Below are 16,845 nucleotides of genomic sequence, written 5' to 3'. Positions count from 1 at the left end.
AGGAGGTGGTGGAGCTGTCAGCCGTTTGTCAGCAGTGCCTAACAAGGCTGTGGCCTGCCTTCACCACCCTCCTGGATCCTCCGTGGCTCCAGAGCTGGCAGTTACACTGGCAGTGAAATTATCCAGGTTTTGTGAGTCCCCCAGTGATCTTGTTCAGGGGTACAAAGCCCATTGCATGGATTTTTAACATTGGAAACAGCTGGAAGCAGAGGTTGGTGGTGTCTTGGGAAAACAGCTGGAGAGATTTGGACTGGGATGTTGGGGAGGAGAGGAATGGAAAAGTGATACTCCTGGAACTCACACCCCCAGGATGAGCAGCCATGGCCGGAGGAAGGTTTAGGCACGAGGGGGAACTTCTCCCCCTGAAGCTGGATGAGGTTCTGCAAGGCCAAGGCAGTGGAGCTGAGCTTGTCCAGTGAGCTGCACATGATGGCAGAGGTGGCAGTGACACATCCCTCCATCACCCAGCCATGCTCCAGCACAGTAACAGCTCTGGGGGATGACAGAGCTGTCCCACAAGGACAGTCAGGCTGGAAAGGAGGCTGCTGTCACCTGCACAGTCCCTATACTGTGTGGAGAGAATTTGGACAAAGCTCCTGCAGAGAAGTCCTGCCTCAGTTTCCCTGCTGCATGGGTAATGCTGGATGTGGGGCTGATGAGTCCACTCATGCCATCATAGGCAGTGAGATTTGGTAACCTCTGAGTGGGGCAGCAACATCCAGAACTGCCTGGCTGGGGTCTGCTTTGCCCTTGTGCTCTTCCAAGGAAGAGAAGGCACTTCCAGCACACACCTGGTAGCTTTGTGACAGCAGCTGATTGCTGTATTTATCCATGCTGAGGTTGTGTGGCATTTGCAGCTGATGTCTCACCATGTGTGCCTTTGGTGGATTTCTCCCATCTTTGATGATCTGCATCTGGTCTCGGGAGCCTTGGCTGGGCATAGGCCCACTGTCCTCCTGCTCCCTTTTGAGTTTTTCCCAGTAGAGGTCTGGAGGGGAACAGGCCAGGGGAAAGAGCCGTTTGATGGTTCTTGTCTGGTTCTTTTGTGATTGCAGGGAGCCACAGACACTTAGAATGGCAACTCCCAGATTCCTCCAGGTGTCTTACTGGCTGGTTTGGGAGGAGCCAGGTTATGCTCTGCCTTGGCCAGCATGGCCACTGAGCCAGAAAGCTGGGCTTCTCATGGAAGGATGCTGCAGAGAACTGAAGGGTGGGTCAGGTAGGACTGTGGGGTGTCAAAACCCCCTCCATGCTGCTGCCCTGGAAGGTTGCAGAAGAATAGAAAGTGGCCCATACTGCTTAGAAGGAAACACTCTCTTAGGAGATAAAAAATCCAGCTGGATTTAAAATTGGGTCAGATTTGTCCTCTGGTTCTCCGTGTGGCCTTGTGACCCAGCTGGGGTGGAGGGCAGGAGTCCCATGAAGCTGTGCTGTGCCTGGGCAGACCCCACAGCGTGGGAAAATGTCTTGTGAGGGCTTTTAACCAGCCAAACTGCTCCAGGCTACACACAGATCCTCCTCCCTGCCAGGGGCTGATGCAGAGTCGTCTCTGAGACAGTTGTGCCTTGAGAGCCAAGCTGGATGCCACCCCTGCTGTTTCTAGTTGGGGACCTGTGCCTGGGGACATGGCTGGGGACGTGCCACCTCATTTCAGCACCTTTGCTGCCCACGGGGTGAGCGAGAGGCCCCGAAGGCCCTGTCAGCACAGCCCTGGTCGCCTGCACCATGCGGCTCCTGGCCCTCCAGCCCGTTTGACTCCTCCAGTCCGGGGGCGGTTGGGAAGCGACAGCTGGAGCCAACGCAGCAGCCCGGTGCGCGCTGCCATGCCAACCCTGTTTCCATGGCAATGGGCACCCAATGGGCGACTGCCAGGCAAGGCCGAGTGCCCGGAAAACGATGCGATGGCCCCTGGAACGGCCAGCTGGGGCTGGGAGCTGGGGAACACTGCCAGTCCCAGTAGTGCCTGAGAGTGGATCAGAACCAACCCAGTCCACAGGTGTAACAGGCAGATGCACCCTTGGTGCTCCTGGTGAAACCATAGAGAAAAAAAACCAGGGAGGTGTGTGCAGCCACATTGACAGCCCCCTCTGACTGTCTTATGGCCTAATTTAATTTAGATAGATGGCTCTTACATAACCCTTAGGGCACCATGCTGCTGGAGCCAACCCCACCCCATACTAGTGAGGGCCCCCAGAGTGGGGGTGTCAGGAAGACAGTGGGGCACAGGAAGATAGGCTCCCCAGGGCTGTCTGTGCCTGGGGCTGGTCTTCACCAGCCCCCCCCTTTACATAAGTCCCTGATCCCCATGTTTATCCAGCTCTACATTGAAACCTAGGTGGGTATCAAAACATTTTAAAATAACTGCCTTTTGTTAGTACCACAGCTATCTTTAGAAGAGATTTGATTTTATTTGAAAGCCCTCTCTGTGAGGATTCAGTGGATTAGATCCCCAACCCAGCAGTTTAAAGGGATATAGGTGTGGTGATCTCCTTTCTTGGCTGTAAACACTGTATTGATTATTGCTTATTGATCTGATTAACCTCATCTTACCCCTGCAGCCATCTCCTCAGCTTTTCTGACATTTCCACAGCTGGAAGGGGCAGTGTTGTGCTCGAAGTATTGCTCATGATTCACAAGAGCCTGGGATGGCTCTTGAGGGATCCTGGTCCCCAGCTCCATCATCTCCATGTAAACAATTGCCCTGGTCATAACAGCTGGTGGTTTTCCCAAACGTTTAAATCAGGGTGAGAACAGTGCTGTGTTTTCATGGTGAACTCAGGTCACAACCATAGGCCACCACCTCTTCAACCATGACATGGCTTGGGGGACTGCTTACACCCAATACGTGCCAGTGTCCCTGCTCCAGCTGTGATGTGGAGGGAATGAGGAACTCTGTGCTGGAGCAGGGGTAGCCAGGAAGGTGCCCTGGTACCACTGGGGGCCAACTCTACACCTTTTAGGCAGCCAAACTGTCATGTGTCTCACCAGTTGTCCTTTCAGCAGCCTGACTGCTGCTGCAGCAGACTGGGGAGAGGGGACTATGGATCACCCAAACTGGGCAGGGTGGCTGAGGTCCCTGTGTCCTGTGGCTGCTTACTTGGACCTGCTCCTTTCCATAGAGCCAGCAGTGAGGGAGAGACTGGGCAGGAACCCAGCCTGGGAGATGCTGTAGGAGAGCTGAGCAGAAGCTATGCCCTCCCTTTTGGTTTCTTGCATCCTGCTCTCAGGCTTCCTGCTCTGTCCAGGCTCTGATCTCTCTGACATTTAACGTGTCACCCCTTTCTACCCCCACCAGGAGACAGGAGCAGTTCCAGACAAACCCTGACAGCTACAATGGAGCTGTGCGAGAGAATTACACCTGGTCCCAAGACTACAGTGACCTGGAAATCAAAGTGCCTGTGCCCAAGCACATTATCAAAGGCAAACAGGTAAAGTGGTGTTAATGGCGTCTCTTCAGCATTTCCCTTTCCAGTGGGGTGCACAACTTCCCTGGGAAACTGTGTTTGGAGTGAAAAGACTCCTTGTCCTATGTACTGAAGGACCAGGATGTGGCTGTGCTTTATTCTCTGGTGTGAGTCTGGTGGGGACTGAGATCACACTCTGTCCATGTTCCTGTTGTGCTGCAGTGTCCTCTGCTCCATGTCACCTAGGTTCCCTGGCATACTCACCCTTTCTGTGCTGCTGCTTTCCGTTTCCACTACCTGCATACTCACACGTGTGTTGAGGAGCCTGGCTGGGGATGCCCTTCCTCAGTTGTTCCTCTGGCTCTGAGTGTCTTCTGCCTTCTGTTTGGAAGCAGCTCCTCTGGCACTTGGGAGCTGGATCAGGCACAGCCCCTGTGTGGCTTGACCTGCTCTAGATGGAAGGGAGCCGGCCTGGAGTGGAGGCTGAGGACCAGCCCCTCCCCCTGGCTGACTTGGTGCAGAGAGAGATCTCACCTCTCTCTTTGGCTCAGGTGGGAGCTTCCCTGTTCTGTTTGTGGTCACCTTGTTTTTCCTGCACCTCTTCTGCTCCCTCCTGGTCAGGGACCCATAAGCAGTGTGCCCATGGCTGACCTTAGCTGGACCCAGAAGTTTGAGCTCTTTCCCAAGTGTTGCCCTTTCCTCTGTATTTTTCCATTTGGGAAGCCTGTGCTCCCCCACCTCCTGCTCTCCCCTGCTTCCAGGGTGGCTGAAAGGAGCACGCTGGAGTTTGTCACTGGCTTCAGCCTACACAGCTCCTCAGCATGCCAAGGAATGTCACTGGCAGCAGCAGCAGCAGCCCAGGCTGGAGGATTGAGGGGGCATAGGGCTGCCACAGGCTCAGCAGGGCACTAGGAAGATGCATCTCTCCCAGCAGGTCTCTAAAACAAACCCAGGCTGTCTATTGAAAGGATTCTGGGATGTCCAGATGGATATTCCATCCCTCTGCATCATACTTCAATCACGATTCCTCTTGTGGACTGGGGAGGTTTCCTCCATGCCAGGGAAGTTGTGTCCTTGCCAAAAACCCTATATAGGACTCTGTCTGCTCCATCCTTGGCCATGGAGAAGCTCAGGAGCCTGCAGGAGCTCACAGGAGTGGAGACAGAATATGGTTTCCTGACCTTTCCTTGGTTCAGGACTGTACCATCACTGTGGAAGAGTCCCTTCACCTCAGAGCAGGCAGAGGGGGTTTCAAGACACCCCCTTTCCCACTCCAGTGCCTGTGGCATGACTCTGCCTACACTTGCCTCAGTATCTGCCCACTCTGCCCTCTTGAAGCAATTGGGTGTTCGGATGCTGGACTTCCCTTCTCTTTGCACTCTTCTTCCTGGTATTTTGTTCATCCATCCTTCTTGGGGCTCCTCTTGGCAGCTGACTTTCCATTTCCAAATGATCCTATGTATTCCCAGGCTTGGGGGAATGAGAACAGACAGTCTGGGTCTTGGGTCAGAATAGGAGGACTCAGAGGAATTTAAAAGCTCCGTGGACTTTGGACGTGTTGTTCAGGTACCTGCACAAGAGCAACATTCTGCATTCAGACAACTTCATATTAAAAAAAATTACCAGGATTTTGGCTTCTGTCTGCCAAGGTGAGATTAAAAACTTCCCCATTTAGTCCCTGGGTTCAGAGTACACCCAACTCTAATGGTGATCACAGTCTTCCTTATGACACTTTTTGGGATTCAGGCTGTTGCTATAGCACATTTTGCTCTGGTGAGCTTAAGGTTTCCTTGTATGAAGCTCAGGTGTCCTTGGAGGAGGAATGGTTGATTGGGTAGGTGGGAGCATCTTTCTCCATGGTCCCACCTCTCTGATCCACTTCTGGGCACAAGAGGGGCCCATGGATGTGAGTGTTTGAGTAGAGATAATGGCTCCAGGCCTCTGTCTTTGCTGGATTCAAGGTGACAAGCTCCATTCCTCTCAGTTTGTATTTGCTTGTTTGAGCTGTGTGGGCAGGCACGGGTGTTCAGTGTGCACAGAAATCATTGTGGTGAAAAGGCCACAGCACACAGACAAGAGCTGGCTTTCCTTGGGAGCAGAGCATTTTGGGGAGCAGTGGTGCTCGTAGGGAGCACGTGGGGAAGGACAAGCAGCTTCACAGCTGCCAGGGTACTGTGGTTGCTCTTGGCCTTTGCCCCAGGTGTGGGCTGTGCACAGGTACCACCTTGTGCACACGAGGCCTCTCAGACATGTCCCTCCGTGCACGGAGGGGCAGGACTCTGCAGCAGGGCATGTGCTGCCCCTGTCCTTACTCCTGGGGCTGGTGTTCTGGGTGGGGCCTTCTTGCTAGGTGCAGGTAGAAGCAGGTGTTGCAATTGCTTTTTATGTGCTGCTTACACAGCAAAGTGGCTAGGTGAAGTCTTCCCAGTTTGTATTTCTTCTTCCATTTGGGTTTCTCTGCTCCCTTTCCCAATGTGTGGCTGGTCCCAGATCCACCTAAAAGGTGTCCCTCAGCCCCACCAGATATCTTGTGCAGCCACCTGTGAATAAAACCCCTCTCACATTTGGTTGTTCTTGTCCACGTGGATCCCACAGACACAATGCTGTGCCTGTGCCTTCCATGTCTCCAGCTTTCCTGCCCTCCACGCCCCAGAGAATTCTCCCCACAAGGTTACTTGGTAGTCACCTTGCTTTTTTTCCCCTTCATCCTTTCTGGGCAGGCCCTGTACCATGCTGAGAGCCCAGCATCAGTAGCTCTGTCCCTGCATCAGGGACCTGAGCAGGTGGTGGTAGCAGAGCCTCATCCCCATGCCTTGTCTCTGCAGTGAGCATTGGGCTAGAGGGCACTGCTCCACGGAGGGAGAACCTCCTCTGGAGGTGTTTGCATCCCAGGGCAGCTGCTGTGGTAGAGGCTGCCACATGCCAGGTGGCAGCCTGTTTTCCTCTCCCATCCTCATTTAATTAATCCCCCTCATAGGGGATTTTTTTGGATCCCCTATGAGCATGATCCTGCTACCAGCCATTGCTCTGGTCCCACATCACCCTGTGCTCTGTGTGCTGGGTCTCCTCTGCTCCTGCCAGAGCACACAGCAGGTTTGGGGGCAGTACCCTGGTGACATCAGTCAGACACAGCCGCGGTGCCCTCCCTGGCTGGAGCAGCTCTGCCTGTCTTCTGCCTGTGTGGAGCTAGTGAGCTGCTGTAAGTCTCCTAGGTAATGGATAATGTAATAACATTTCAAATGAGATCTGCAGAGCAGAAGGAAGATCTGGGGGAACTCTGGGAGAGAATGCAGGCAAATCTCACTGCAGTCTCCTCCTCTTGGGCCAGCACTGGGGGCCACAATTCTGCCCCTTTCCCATCCAGGTCCTCCCTGCATCCCCTGGCTTGGCATGGGCTATGCTGGCAGCACCTCAGGGCTAGAGGGGAAAAAAGAGAACATATGGTCTCTACAGAGACCAAGAGTACTGCGTGCCTCTCACAGCCTGCCTCTGTCTCCCCAGGGGACAGCCATGTCACCTGCACGGCAGGTCAGAGCAGGGTTCCCCATATGGCTGCTGTGGGCGGGAACTGGCCCCATTCCTGGGGACGGAGCTGCCGGTGTGGCAGGGAGCCGGGAGGGCGTGCTGCAGCATTCCTGCTGCACACACCCCATGGGAGCCACGGGCTGAGCCCAGGGCTGGCTCCAGCAGCTGGAGCAGAGCCAAGGAGCATGCTTTCAGCATGGTGCAGCAAAGGGCATGACCTGCTGCAGCCCTAGTGTAGGAATCCCCAAATTACCCCTGCTCAGCTATCAGGATGGCACACACTCATGCCCAGCTTGTCACAATGACAGCACACCACTAAAGAGCTCTCTCACAGCAAGTAGGTGCCCAAACTTTGAATGCTGTTTGGAGGCCTGTACCATTACTGGTTGTCTTTGATGGGAAACTGAGGTACAGGGTAGAACAAGCTGCCTTGAATCCCTCGAGGGTCCCCCCAATTGCTGGGCTATACTGCTTTTCCTTCCCTGAAGAGGTCCCCTCTCTCTTCCAAACTGTCACTGTTTGCTGTGAGAGAACAGCGGGATTCCCACCCTGCTGCTACAGGAAGGGCTGGAAGCTCTTCTCTCTCTCATCCCCTGCAAGTGCACTTGATCCCAAACAACAGCTTGTGCAGTGAGATGGCAAGCAGGAGCCTTCCAGATTATTTTCTCTCTCTTTGTTTCCAGGTGTCTGTGGATATCAGCAGTGGTGCAATTCGTGTAGCGGTGCTGGAGGGAAGCAGCCAACACATCCTCATGGAAGGGAAACTCACCCACAAGATCAACACGGAGAGTTCCCTGTGGAGCCTGGAGCCTGGGAAGTGTGTTTTGGTAAGGATGGTCTACACCAGCTGTGTCTCCTTGGTTCACAGCTCTGCTGTGCTTGACCTAGGAAACTGGAGCAGCTGGAAGTTTGAGCCAGCCCTGGATGTGTCTGGCTTTGCCTGTGCAACATCTGGCTCATGCTTCCCTTGCCTGTGGGCTGTGCCTTGCCTCCTGCTCCTGAGTTGCCTGTCAGGGTGCCAGCTGGGCAGCACGACTGTCAGGCTGGGCAAAGGGGTCCCGAGCTCCAGCTGAGGGGGGGCAGCACAGCCATACTTGGGGGTGGTCACTGTCCTCAATCCTGGCATGGTGCCCTGCACCACAGTGCTGGCCCTGCACACCTGGCCTTGTCACTCTGCTTTCCAGTGCTCCTGGCCCCAGCATTTTGGCAGGTGCCTGTTCCCCATCATTCCTTTCTGTCCTGTCGTGGGATTCCTGCTTGCCCTGTTTGATGTGGACTCTGTGGCTCCTCTGCTTCCAGCAGGCCTGTGGTTTGCTGTGTGCTTGTTGGCCCAAATCATCCCTGTCGAGGTGGCCTAAGGGTTGCTAGTGCCCAGCTGTGTATTACTGGTGATTCCTGGCCCCAAGCCTCATTTCTGATTTGCTCCAGATGTTCAGACTGAGGGTGTTCACAGCTGGAGCTGTTGCAGGAGTTCTGCCCATAACCCTGGGATCTTGAGTGTCAAAAGTTTCCAAAGTTTATATGCTAGTTTGGGAGCCAGGATTGTGCTAGGAGCAGGATTTTGCTACCTGTGACCATCTTTGTCCTATCCTTTTCAACCCAGAGGCTTTTCCAGGAGAGTTTCAGGAGTCCCTAGGCTGCTGTGAGACCCAGAGGGAACACATGCTGTCCCAGGGAGGGAAGGAGCTGGCTCCGAGCCTTTCTCCCTGTGGCATGAGGGTGGCACTGGGTGAGCACTGAAATCCAAGCCCAGTGGAAAATGGATTTGGAATGTGTGCCAGAGTCAGGAATCCTGTGGATAGTGTGGGGAGCTGCACAGTGCCACTTGGCCACTGCTGATCCCCAGGGATGTACCTCAAGTGGCTGATGCCAGAAGGGTGAGTGAGGTCCCTGCAAAGGAGAGGAGCTTCTCTGATGCTGCTAGGCCACTGAAGGGATGTGGTAGTGGCATCTTTAACCTGCATTTTGTGAGTATTCATAAACATACTGAAAATTAGCTTATCTGGGACAAAGAAACAATCCTGGAAAGGCATAAACCCATTGAAGAGGAGGTGGCCCAATGGGTGACTGCTTCACATTGTGGATGGACGTCTGGAAATCCCCTGTGGGTGTTGCCAGCACCAGCAAGGGAGGCAGTGTCTCTTCACCACCTGTCAGAGGCTGGGAAAGATGCAGTGGAGCAAGACTCGGTGCCTCCTGGAGTGGCCATGGGCAGCGTGGGGAGCTGAGTGGGCCCATCACCCCCAACCCCAGAGCTGGGTCTTGCCTCGAATAGCACAAGCCCAGGCTTGTGAGGATCTCCAGCTGGCTGCCAGCATATTGATGGTGGGATGAGATCTCGCTTGAAGAATTGTAAGGTAACTGGAGCAGAGTGAGTAATTCTCGCCCAAGAGCATCTCCTTTTTCAATGCGCTGAGTAGCCAGGAGTGGTTTGTGCCTCCTCCTAATTCATTCATCAGGGGACACCCACCCTTGTGGGAATGTGTGTTTTTATTCAGTGCCTGCTTGGGACCATTGGGGTTTATTTGGAGCTTGTGGGGCATATGGACCCTTTCTGTTGCCCAGTTTGTGCATCGTTCTGTGTGAACTCCAAATGCAGCGGTTGGGCTGTCTCCCTCCTGCAAGGTGCTGCCTGGCTTCCCTGTGCAACCAGGGATGGCATTCCCTAGAAGAGTGTGGATGTAGCCAAAACTGACCTCACCCAGTGCCAGCACTGGGATTGTCCAAGGAGGTCCTGCCTGTGTTGGGGACTGCTTGGGGCACCTTGATGGCACTGTCCATGCTGCATGTTCATGGTCTGTGATCTCTGCAGCAGAACTTGGTCTTGGCACCAAGGAGGCAAAATGTCTCTTGCTTGGTCCTGTCTGTTTGAAAAGGTCTCAGTTCTGTGCAGAGAGGCTGTTGAGTCTTGTGTCCTCTTGCAGGATGTGTCAGGGATCATCAAGATTGCCAGATCCTTCAGGAGGCTGCTGTAACAGCTTTTTCACTGTTCTCAGCCTCCCTGGCCTCCCCCCAGCTCCCTTCTGGGATGCCATTCACAGGCATGCCATGAGCCTTTCTCCTCCAGCTCTTATCCTGTGCTGATTATTTTGCCTTAAAACCCATCCTAGTTCTGCTTCCCCCATCCTGCTTGGTGCTCTTATTCATGTATCCTCTTCATTATGTCACTTGCATTCCAGCAGCCCCAGAACTCCCCTCAGCAGCATTCAGAGACCACTCTGCCTTCTGCCTCCTGCTCCATGGAGCTCTTGCAGCTGGAGCCCAACCTGACACCAGCATGTTTCTCGTCTCATCCTTTGGCACACACGTGTGCATGGCAGCAGAATCCAGCTGGCATTGTTCACAGTGGAGTGCTTTGCTGACATGGGGTGGGGGCCTGTCCATACCTCCTGCTCAGGATTTTGTCCCAGGATCGTGCCCCTGCCTCTGGCATGCCACACAGTACCCTGGTCCTGGGTGTCATCCCTGTGCTTTCCCTTCTCCGTCACACCCGCTCGCTTGTTGAAAGCAAGATTAAAATAACCTCGCTGTTTTTAGCAATCCCTACTGGGTGTTGTGCACAACTCCTTTTGGTATTATTTTCCTTGTGGAGGATTTTTCTCTCATTCCTTCTCTTTTCCTCTCAGCCTTTGTTTTCCATGCTTGGGTTTTTGTCAGCAAGTCCTGCCTTGAATGTTTATTACAGCCTTGGCTTGTCATCCTGTGAGCCGGGAGGCTGAGGAGATGCAGTTCAGGGGTGCTCAGCCCTGCCCTCCCTGTACAGATGAGAATGGTATTGTTGCCTCTTCTGTCCCTCTAAACACCTCCTGATGGCTTTTGAGGTGACTTTGGCTGCTGTGGTTCCAACAGGAAAGCAGGCAGGTGGTCATTGTCTTCCCACGACCTACTTACACCCCTTGGCAGCATCTCCCCAGGTTTGACAAGGTATTTGGCTTCAGAGAGGAAACCTTGTGCTACAGTGAAGCCCAGCACCAACAATGAGGGGCTGTGACCTTCCAAGTAGGGTATGGAGATGGGACATGATGCTGTGTTCAGGCCAGTGACACCTGTCACCTGCTGGAGGGTCTCTCCTGCTGAGTGTCCCATTGTTCCTGCAGCAATCCTTGCAATACATCATTACCCTGGTTCTTTTCCAGGGAATAGCCTGTTCTGGCATGGCTGAGAGCTCATATCTTGGTCACTGACTGTGGGAAGTGAGTGCTTCGGTGTGAGGACACTGCCAGATTCACAAACAGCATTGGGTTGTGCCTCCTGCAAGCCTCCCTCTCCTCATGCCACTGTTGCAGAGGCTGTTCATGCCTCCCTGTGCACCCCAAAAACTCAGCCAGGCTTTTATCCCATTGGGACCCACCAGGCAGAGCTGAAATCTGGCTAAGGGCATGGGCACACTGCAGGGACCTCATCCTTCATCAGTGGCTTTCAGCATATCTGGGACTCTGGGGGTCCAGTCAGAGCTGTTGGCTGGAAAGCTGAGCGTCAATGTCGAGTGCAAGCAAAGCTTTGCCTTGTCTCAAAGTGAGAAATACAATCATCAGTGAGAAATACAATCACACTGTCCTGGTGGAAGAAGCCATGCTCCCTCCTGGAGCCCCTCATTTTCTGGAGCTCTCCCCAGCAGTGCCTGCAGCCTCATGGGGGCCTGCCAGAGCCTCTTCCATGGACAGGTGGGTTGGTGAGGACTGAACTGTGTGTGGAATCACTCAGAGACCTGCCATGGCCGCTCAGCTCTCCCTTATCCCCACCTTTGGGCATCCAAAGTGTTTGAGGGGAACCAGCTGCATCTCCATCACCACTGGCTCTCATAACCCACACACTCAGCCAAGCAGGGGTTGGATCCACAGAGGACACTGGCAGAAACTGTCCAGGAAAATGGCCAGTGTCTGTGTCCCCCATCTTGGAGGTGGGACCTGTCTGCAGCAAGTCCTCCAATACCACCTTGAACCACAAAACTGCAAATTCATGTGAATAGAGTGACCTTTGCCCTGACCCATGGGCATTTCATTTTAGAAACTAGGGCCCACTTGGAGCAAGTCTCACTTTGATGGCTTTTCCCTTGGAATAAAGAGGGATAAACAGATCACCCCAGGCAGGCTGCAGAGGTGTGCAGATGGTGGCAGGGTGCCAGCAAAGGAAAGGGGTTTTTAGGGAAGGGAGGGGAGATGGGTTTCCATCCCAGATGCTCCGGGGTGGGTTTTCCATCCCCCAATGGTCTGGGATGGAGTTGGGGTGATGCCTGAATTCCAATACTTGTCCGTCCCTCTCCCAGCAGGGCTGGCTCTGGTAGGGATATACCAAGCCATGTGTGCTTCACAGCAATGCCATGGGAGCATGGCTTGTGCTGGAGCCCTCACTAGGGAAGCTCACACCTTGCCAGCAGCACCACAGGGACATCCCTCATGTTCCAAACCTGGGGAGCCTGAAGGCGATCCTGCTCCAAGTGTGGAACAGCCAGGGCTGCTGCCCCTCCCCTTTGCTTTCTGTCTCAGGGTTACGTTCTGGGGGCTCCTCCACTCCCCCACCTGCCCACCCAGGGTTGGGAAGCCCAGGAGCAAATCCTCAGTGGCTCTCCCTCCCCTCCAAAGTGGAACTGTGCAATTAAAAAGAGAACAAGCATGCCTGTCTAGCTGGAAAAACTAACGCCTTCCCCAAGATGGAATATTTTACTGGCTCCGCTCTCCCAGAAGGATTAAACCCCAGCCACCCCCTCCTGTATTAATTGGTTCCTTTTCTTCACACCACAGAGAAGCTTGGCTCCGTAGCAGGAATGGCTGTCCGTGTTCTCCCCTCCGGAACTATTGAGCTTCCAGGGAGGTTTGAGCAAATTGTATTGTCTGCCTTTATTGATGATTTTGCAGGGGCCGACGAATGCCATAAATCTGTCCTGCTGCTGGGATTAGTGCTAAAATAACATGGGAGGAAGCAGCCCACTCTTCCTGGAAAAACGAAAAGCAAGTTGGAGTTACCGTTGCAGAATGCCCCATGCTGGCCCCAGCACAGCCCTGCTGGCCAGCTGGCTCTGTTCAAGGCACTGCCATCAGGGATGCCTGTGACTACAGCTGGTGGCTTTTCCCAGTTCCCCATGGATGTTGGCTGGGGCAAGGAGATATCCCATCTCCTTGTCCATCCCTCCTGGGCTGCTTCTGAGCTGTGATGCTGTGGGAAGCAGGTGCTAGCAGTCAGCAGGGGTTGCACAGAGCAGCAGGTGATTTCCTTGCCTCTTTTGCCACCCATGCTGCCACCCTCTGAGCCAGTGCCAGGGGAGCTGAGGGCAAGGCTCCTTCTAGGTTAGGGAAAGGCAAGATGGCTGCACTACCACACCAGGAGCCCTGGCCCCACACCCCACCAGACACAGCCTCCTCATCCGACAGTCATGGGCTTTGTCACTGCTGCTGTGTCAGCCGTGCGGCCTCGAGCCAGTGTCACCCCTAGGCAGGCGCTTCTGGGGACGCTGGTCCTGCCTTTGAGCCATAGCATAGGCTGAGATTTCATCCATGGGACCTGAGCTGGGGCTGTGGGGGCCCACAGCAGGGTTGTGCAAAGCCTTTGGCTGCTGAGGGAGGGAAGAACAAGCATTCCTCCCCCTCTGCCAGCTGTGAGCCTGGATCGGTATGAACTTGACTTCCACTCATGGGCAAGCCCCGTGCTGCTGTCAGCCAACTCTGCATCACTGCCATGGAGCTGTGAGGTGAGCAGGGGTACCACGTTCTGAGCAGGACAGGGGTCCTCTCCCCATTCGCTGACCCACACCTTGTCCCTAGATCAACCTGAACAAAGGGGACGAGTACTGGTGGAACGCCATCCTAGAGGGCGAGGAGCAGATCGACATTGACAAGATCAACAAGGAGCGCTCCATGGCCACAGTGGATGAGGAGGAGCATGCTGTGCTGGACCGCCTCACCTTCGACTACCACCAGAAGCTGCAGGGCAAGCCCCAGAGCCATGAACTGGTAGGTGCTGGCTACCCTGTGCTGCCAGCCCAGCCTGGCCCTCCCACCTGCCCTTCAAGGATATTTTCCCCAGGAAAAGGGGCCCCTTGGCTCTGCTCCATCTCAGAGCTCCTCTTCACAGTGTCCCCCCATATTAACATTTGGGGGGTGTGAGGTTCTGTTGCTGACTGATCTTCTGCCATGCACTCCTGTGTTCCCTTTGCTGGTACCTTGGCAAGTGCCTGTAAGCCCAAACCCCCTGTTCCAGTCATGGGCCCCACATCACTGTGCCTCTCTTCCGAGCTGGCCCCGCTTACCACGTGGGTGTGGCTCAGCCTGACCCAGGAGCTGCCTGCTGCTGCCCTGGGTGCTCTCTGCCCTTTCCCAGGCAGTGAGGCAGAGCACACAAGTGGTGTGTGCCCTTGGCAATTACTACTGCCAGCTAGGGAGGAGGGGCACTGCTGCCCACACCTCTTCCCATGGGTCAGGTGGCCACGCAGCCCCAGTGCCTGTGGGATGAGCTGCAGGGGGGACAAGGGGTGTGGGGAACAGCGTGGCATCACCTCGGGCTGACGGAAGCCTGCGGCCTCTTTGCAGAAGGTGCATGAGATGTTAAAGAAGGGCTGGGACACCGAGGGCTCGCCGTTCCGCGGCCAGAAATTCGACCCCTCCATGTTCAACATCTCCCCCGGCGCCGTCCAGTTTTGACAGTGGCAAAAACAGCTGAAAAATAAAGCAGGGAGAGGAGACCTCCCTGCCCCTGGATGCCCACCAGGACCCTCGCTCCCAGCGCCAGTGCCCGAGACTCACTGATCCACATCAGCCCATCCTGCGGTGTGGGGAAGCCTGAGCAAGCGGGCAGATTTACATCCTGTCACCACGGCAACCTGGGCACCAGGACCCCTCTCCTCCCCTGCCCTCCCCTCACCTCCAGCTGCCGACGCTTCATGTTTTTCTGGAATAGAGGGAGCGCACTGGGACGCATTGGGTGACATAATTATTATTTTTGGTGGATGAGAATACTGCTTTTGGGGTTTCTGGGGATGCAAAGCTCTCCCTGCCCTGGCACTGGGCAGCTTTGTCCCTCACAGGTGGAGATGGGTGCTGGGTGTGCCTGCCTCTGCCAGCACCCTGCCCACCTGGCACCCCCAAATCCTCTCGCCAACCCCACTCAAGGGTATCCCAAGGGGGCTGTGCTGCTCCTGGCCTCTACCCTGCTCCGGGAGAGGCTTCTTCCTGGCTTCCTCCTTTACCTCCTCACTGGTGGGTTGTCAGCACACCCAGGAGTGGGCAGAGACCACAGCTGTCCCCTAGGGTTTGCTCCCCCTTAGTCAGGGAGCAGCGGGGTGCTTCCCACAGCACTGGCCTTTGTGGGGGGCTACAGGCCCACCCCTCAGAGCTGGCAGCTGGGCAGGAGCCTCAGAAACATGGGTTTCCCTGGCGTGGTACTTAGGGGTCTGAGAGTGGGGGCTACCTGGGAGAGGAGGCCCCACCTGGGCCCAGCCTGGCTCTCACAGCTTGCCACCAGTCCTCCACCCTGGGGTGTGTGGGCTGGGGGTCCCCAGCCACGGTCTTGTCTGGTTCCCCACCCCCAGTTTGCAATAAACACGTCTCACCGTGGGGCCTGTGAGTGAGTTGTGCTTTCCCTGGGGAGGTAAGTGTGCCCAGTTCGCCACCATCGCCTTGCTTATGGGACAAGGACAGGGACACCCAAGCAGGATGCCTGGGGTGTCTGTCTGCTGGCATGGGCTCCAGACACTGGGGTGGATCTTGGGATAGATAGGGGATTCTTGGGGGAGAGTGGAATTTGGGTGTCCTTCAGGGTGTGGATATAGGATCCCTGAGGGTGGAGGGAGTGAATTTTGAGATCCCTGGGAGGGGCTATAGGATATCTAGGGTACCCTGAGGAGGGCTGGATTTAGGAGCTACCTGGGCATGGGGATGTGTAATGTGGGATTCCGGGGGGGGAGCTGGATTTTGGGGTAGGGGGGTGGATATGGGATCCCCAAAACCGGCTAGGTTTCATGTGGTGGGTGCTTTGGGGATACCACCCCCGAGGTGTCACCCACCACTCTCCCCCTCTCCCCCAGCGGCAGTGCCGACATCTCCCAGTGCTGATGCGCACACCGGGCCCGCGGCCCCCCCGGCCCCCGACCGCCCACGGTCCCCATGGCAACAGCAGCGCCAGCCGCCCGCCGCCCACCCGCGCCCACCCACCCCTCCGCCGGGGGGAACACCCCGTGTCCCCGAGCCCTGGCGCCGCTGCTGCCCTTGAGGGTGGCCTTCGGTGTGTCGCCCGCACCGAAATGCACCCCCGCATTATGCTGCTGACACTTGGGGGGCTTCAAGGTGCCCTTGGGGGAAGCAGGAGAGTGATTTTTATCCCGCCCCGACCTCTCCTGGGTGTTTTGCTTAGGGAGGGGTTGAAGCCTGGAAGGGTTGTTTGGGGTGACATTGGTGCGGGAGGAGGGAGCTCGGTACTGGGGGGGAATGGGGGGGATTCCCCGAGAGGGCATGGAAGTGGGGCCTTTGGGCAGGTTATCTGGATATTGGGGCTTTTTAAGGGGACAGTGTGGGATCCAGAGGGGGCGCAGGTTTGGGGTCCTTGGCGGGGGATTGTGAGATTCTTGGGAGGGGTCTGCATGTGAGTCCTGTTGCGGGGGGGGTGGGGATGTGAGTCTAGGTATGGGGTGCTGTGGGGAGTCCGTCAAGAGGGAGTCGGGGCACAGGGCTATTTAGGGGGGGAGTCCCGGGAAAGCGTCTGGATGTGGGGCCTCTGGGGGGGGGGTCTTGGTATCCCACTCCCGGGGGTAATTTGGCATAAAGGGGTCCCGGGTTTGGGGCCCTTGTGGAGAGAAGGGGGATCCCCCCGGCGTGCGGGGGCAGGTCCGAGGTGGGGGGTGCCCCGTGGAGGGGGTTGGGGGGATCCCAGGCGGGGGGGGCGGCGGGGGCTGTCCCGGGCTGGAGCCTCCCCCGGCCCGGCGCCTCCC

The 16,845-nt window shown here is 55.8% G+C and overlaps 1 protein-coding gene across 1 annotated transcript in view; it reads left to right on the top strand.

Moving 5' to 3' along the window:
- The window catches only part of NUDCD3 (NudC domain containing 3), a 28,918-nt gene extending 13,441 nt beyond the window's left edge, over positions 1–15,477 (top strand). Inside the window, exons 3-6 of the mRNA XM_079328883.1 lie at positions 3,296–3,428; positions 7,613–7,756; positions 13,688–13,876; positions 14,453–15,477. Coding sequence (XP_079185009.1) covers positions 3,296–3,428; positions 7,613–7,756; positions 13,688–13,876; positions 14,453–14,563 — 577 coding nt within the window. The 3' untranslated portion in view covers positions 14,564–15,477. The remainder of the gene's footprint in view (positions 1–3,295; positions 3,429–7,612; positions 7,757–13,687; positions 13,877–14,452) is intronic.
- The last annotated feature ends 1,368 nt before the right edge of the window (positions 15,478–16,845 follow it).

The sequence above is a fragment of the Erithacus rubecula genome (genome assembly GCF_903797595.1).
Source record: "Erithacus rubecula genome assembly, chromosome: 29".
NCBI lineage: Eukaryota > Metazoa > Chordata > Aves > Passeriformes > Muscicapidae > Erithacus > Erithacus rubecula.
Note: the sequence above shows the minus strand (reverse complement) of the source record. Positions and strands in the feature narration are given on the sequence as shown.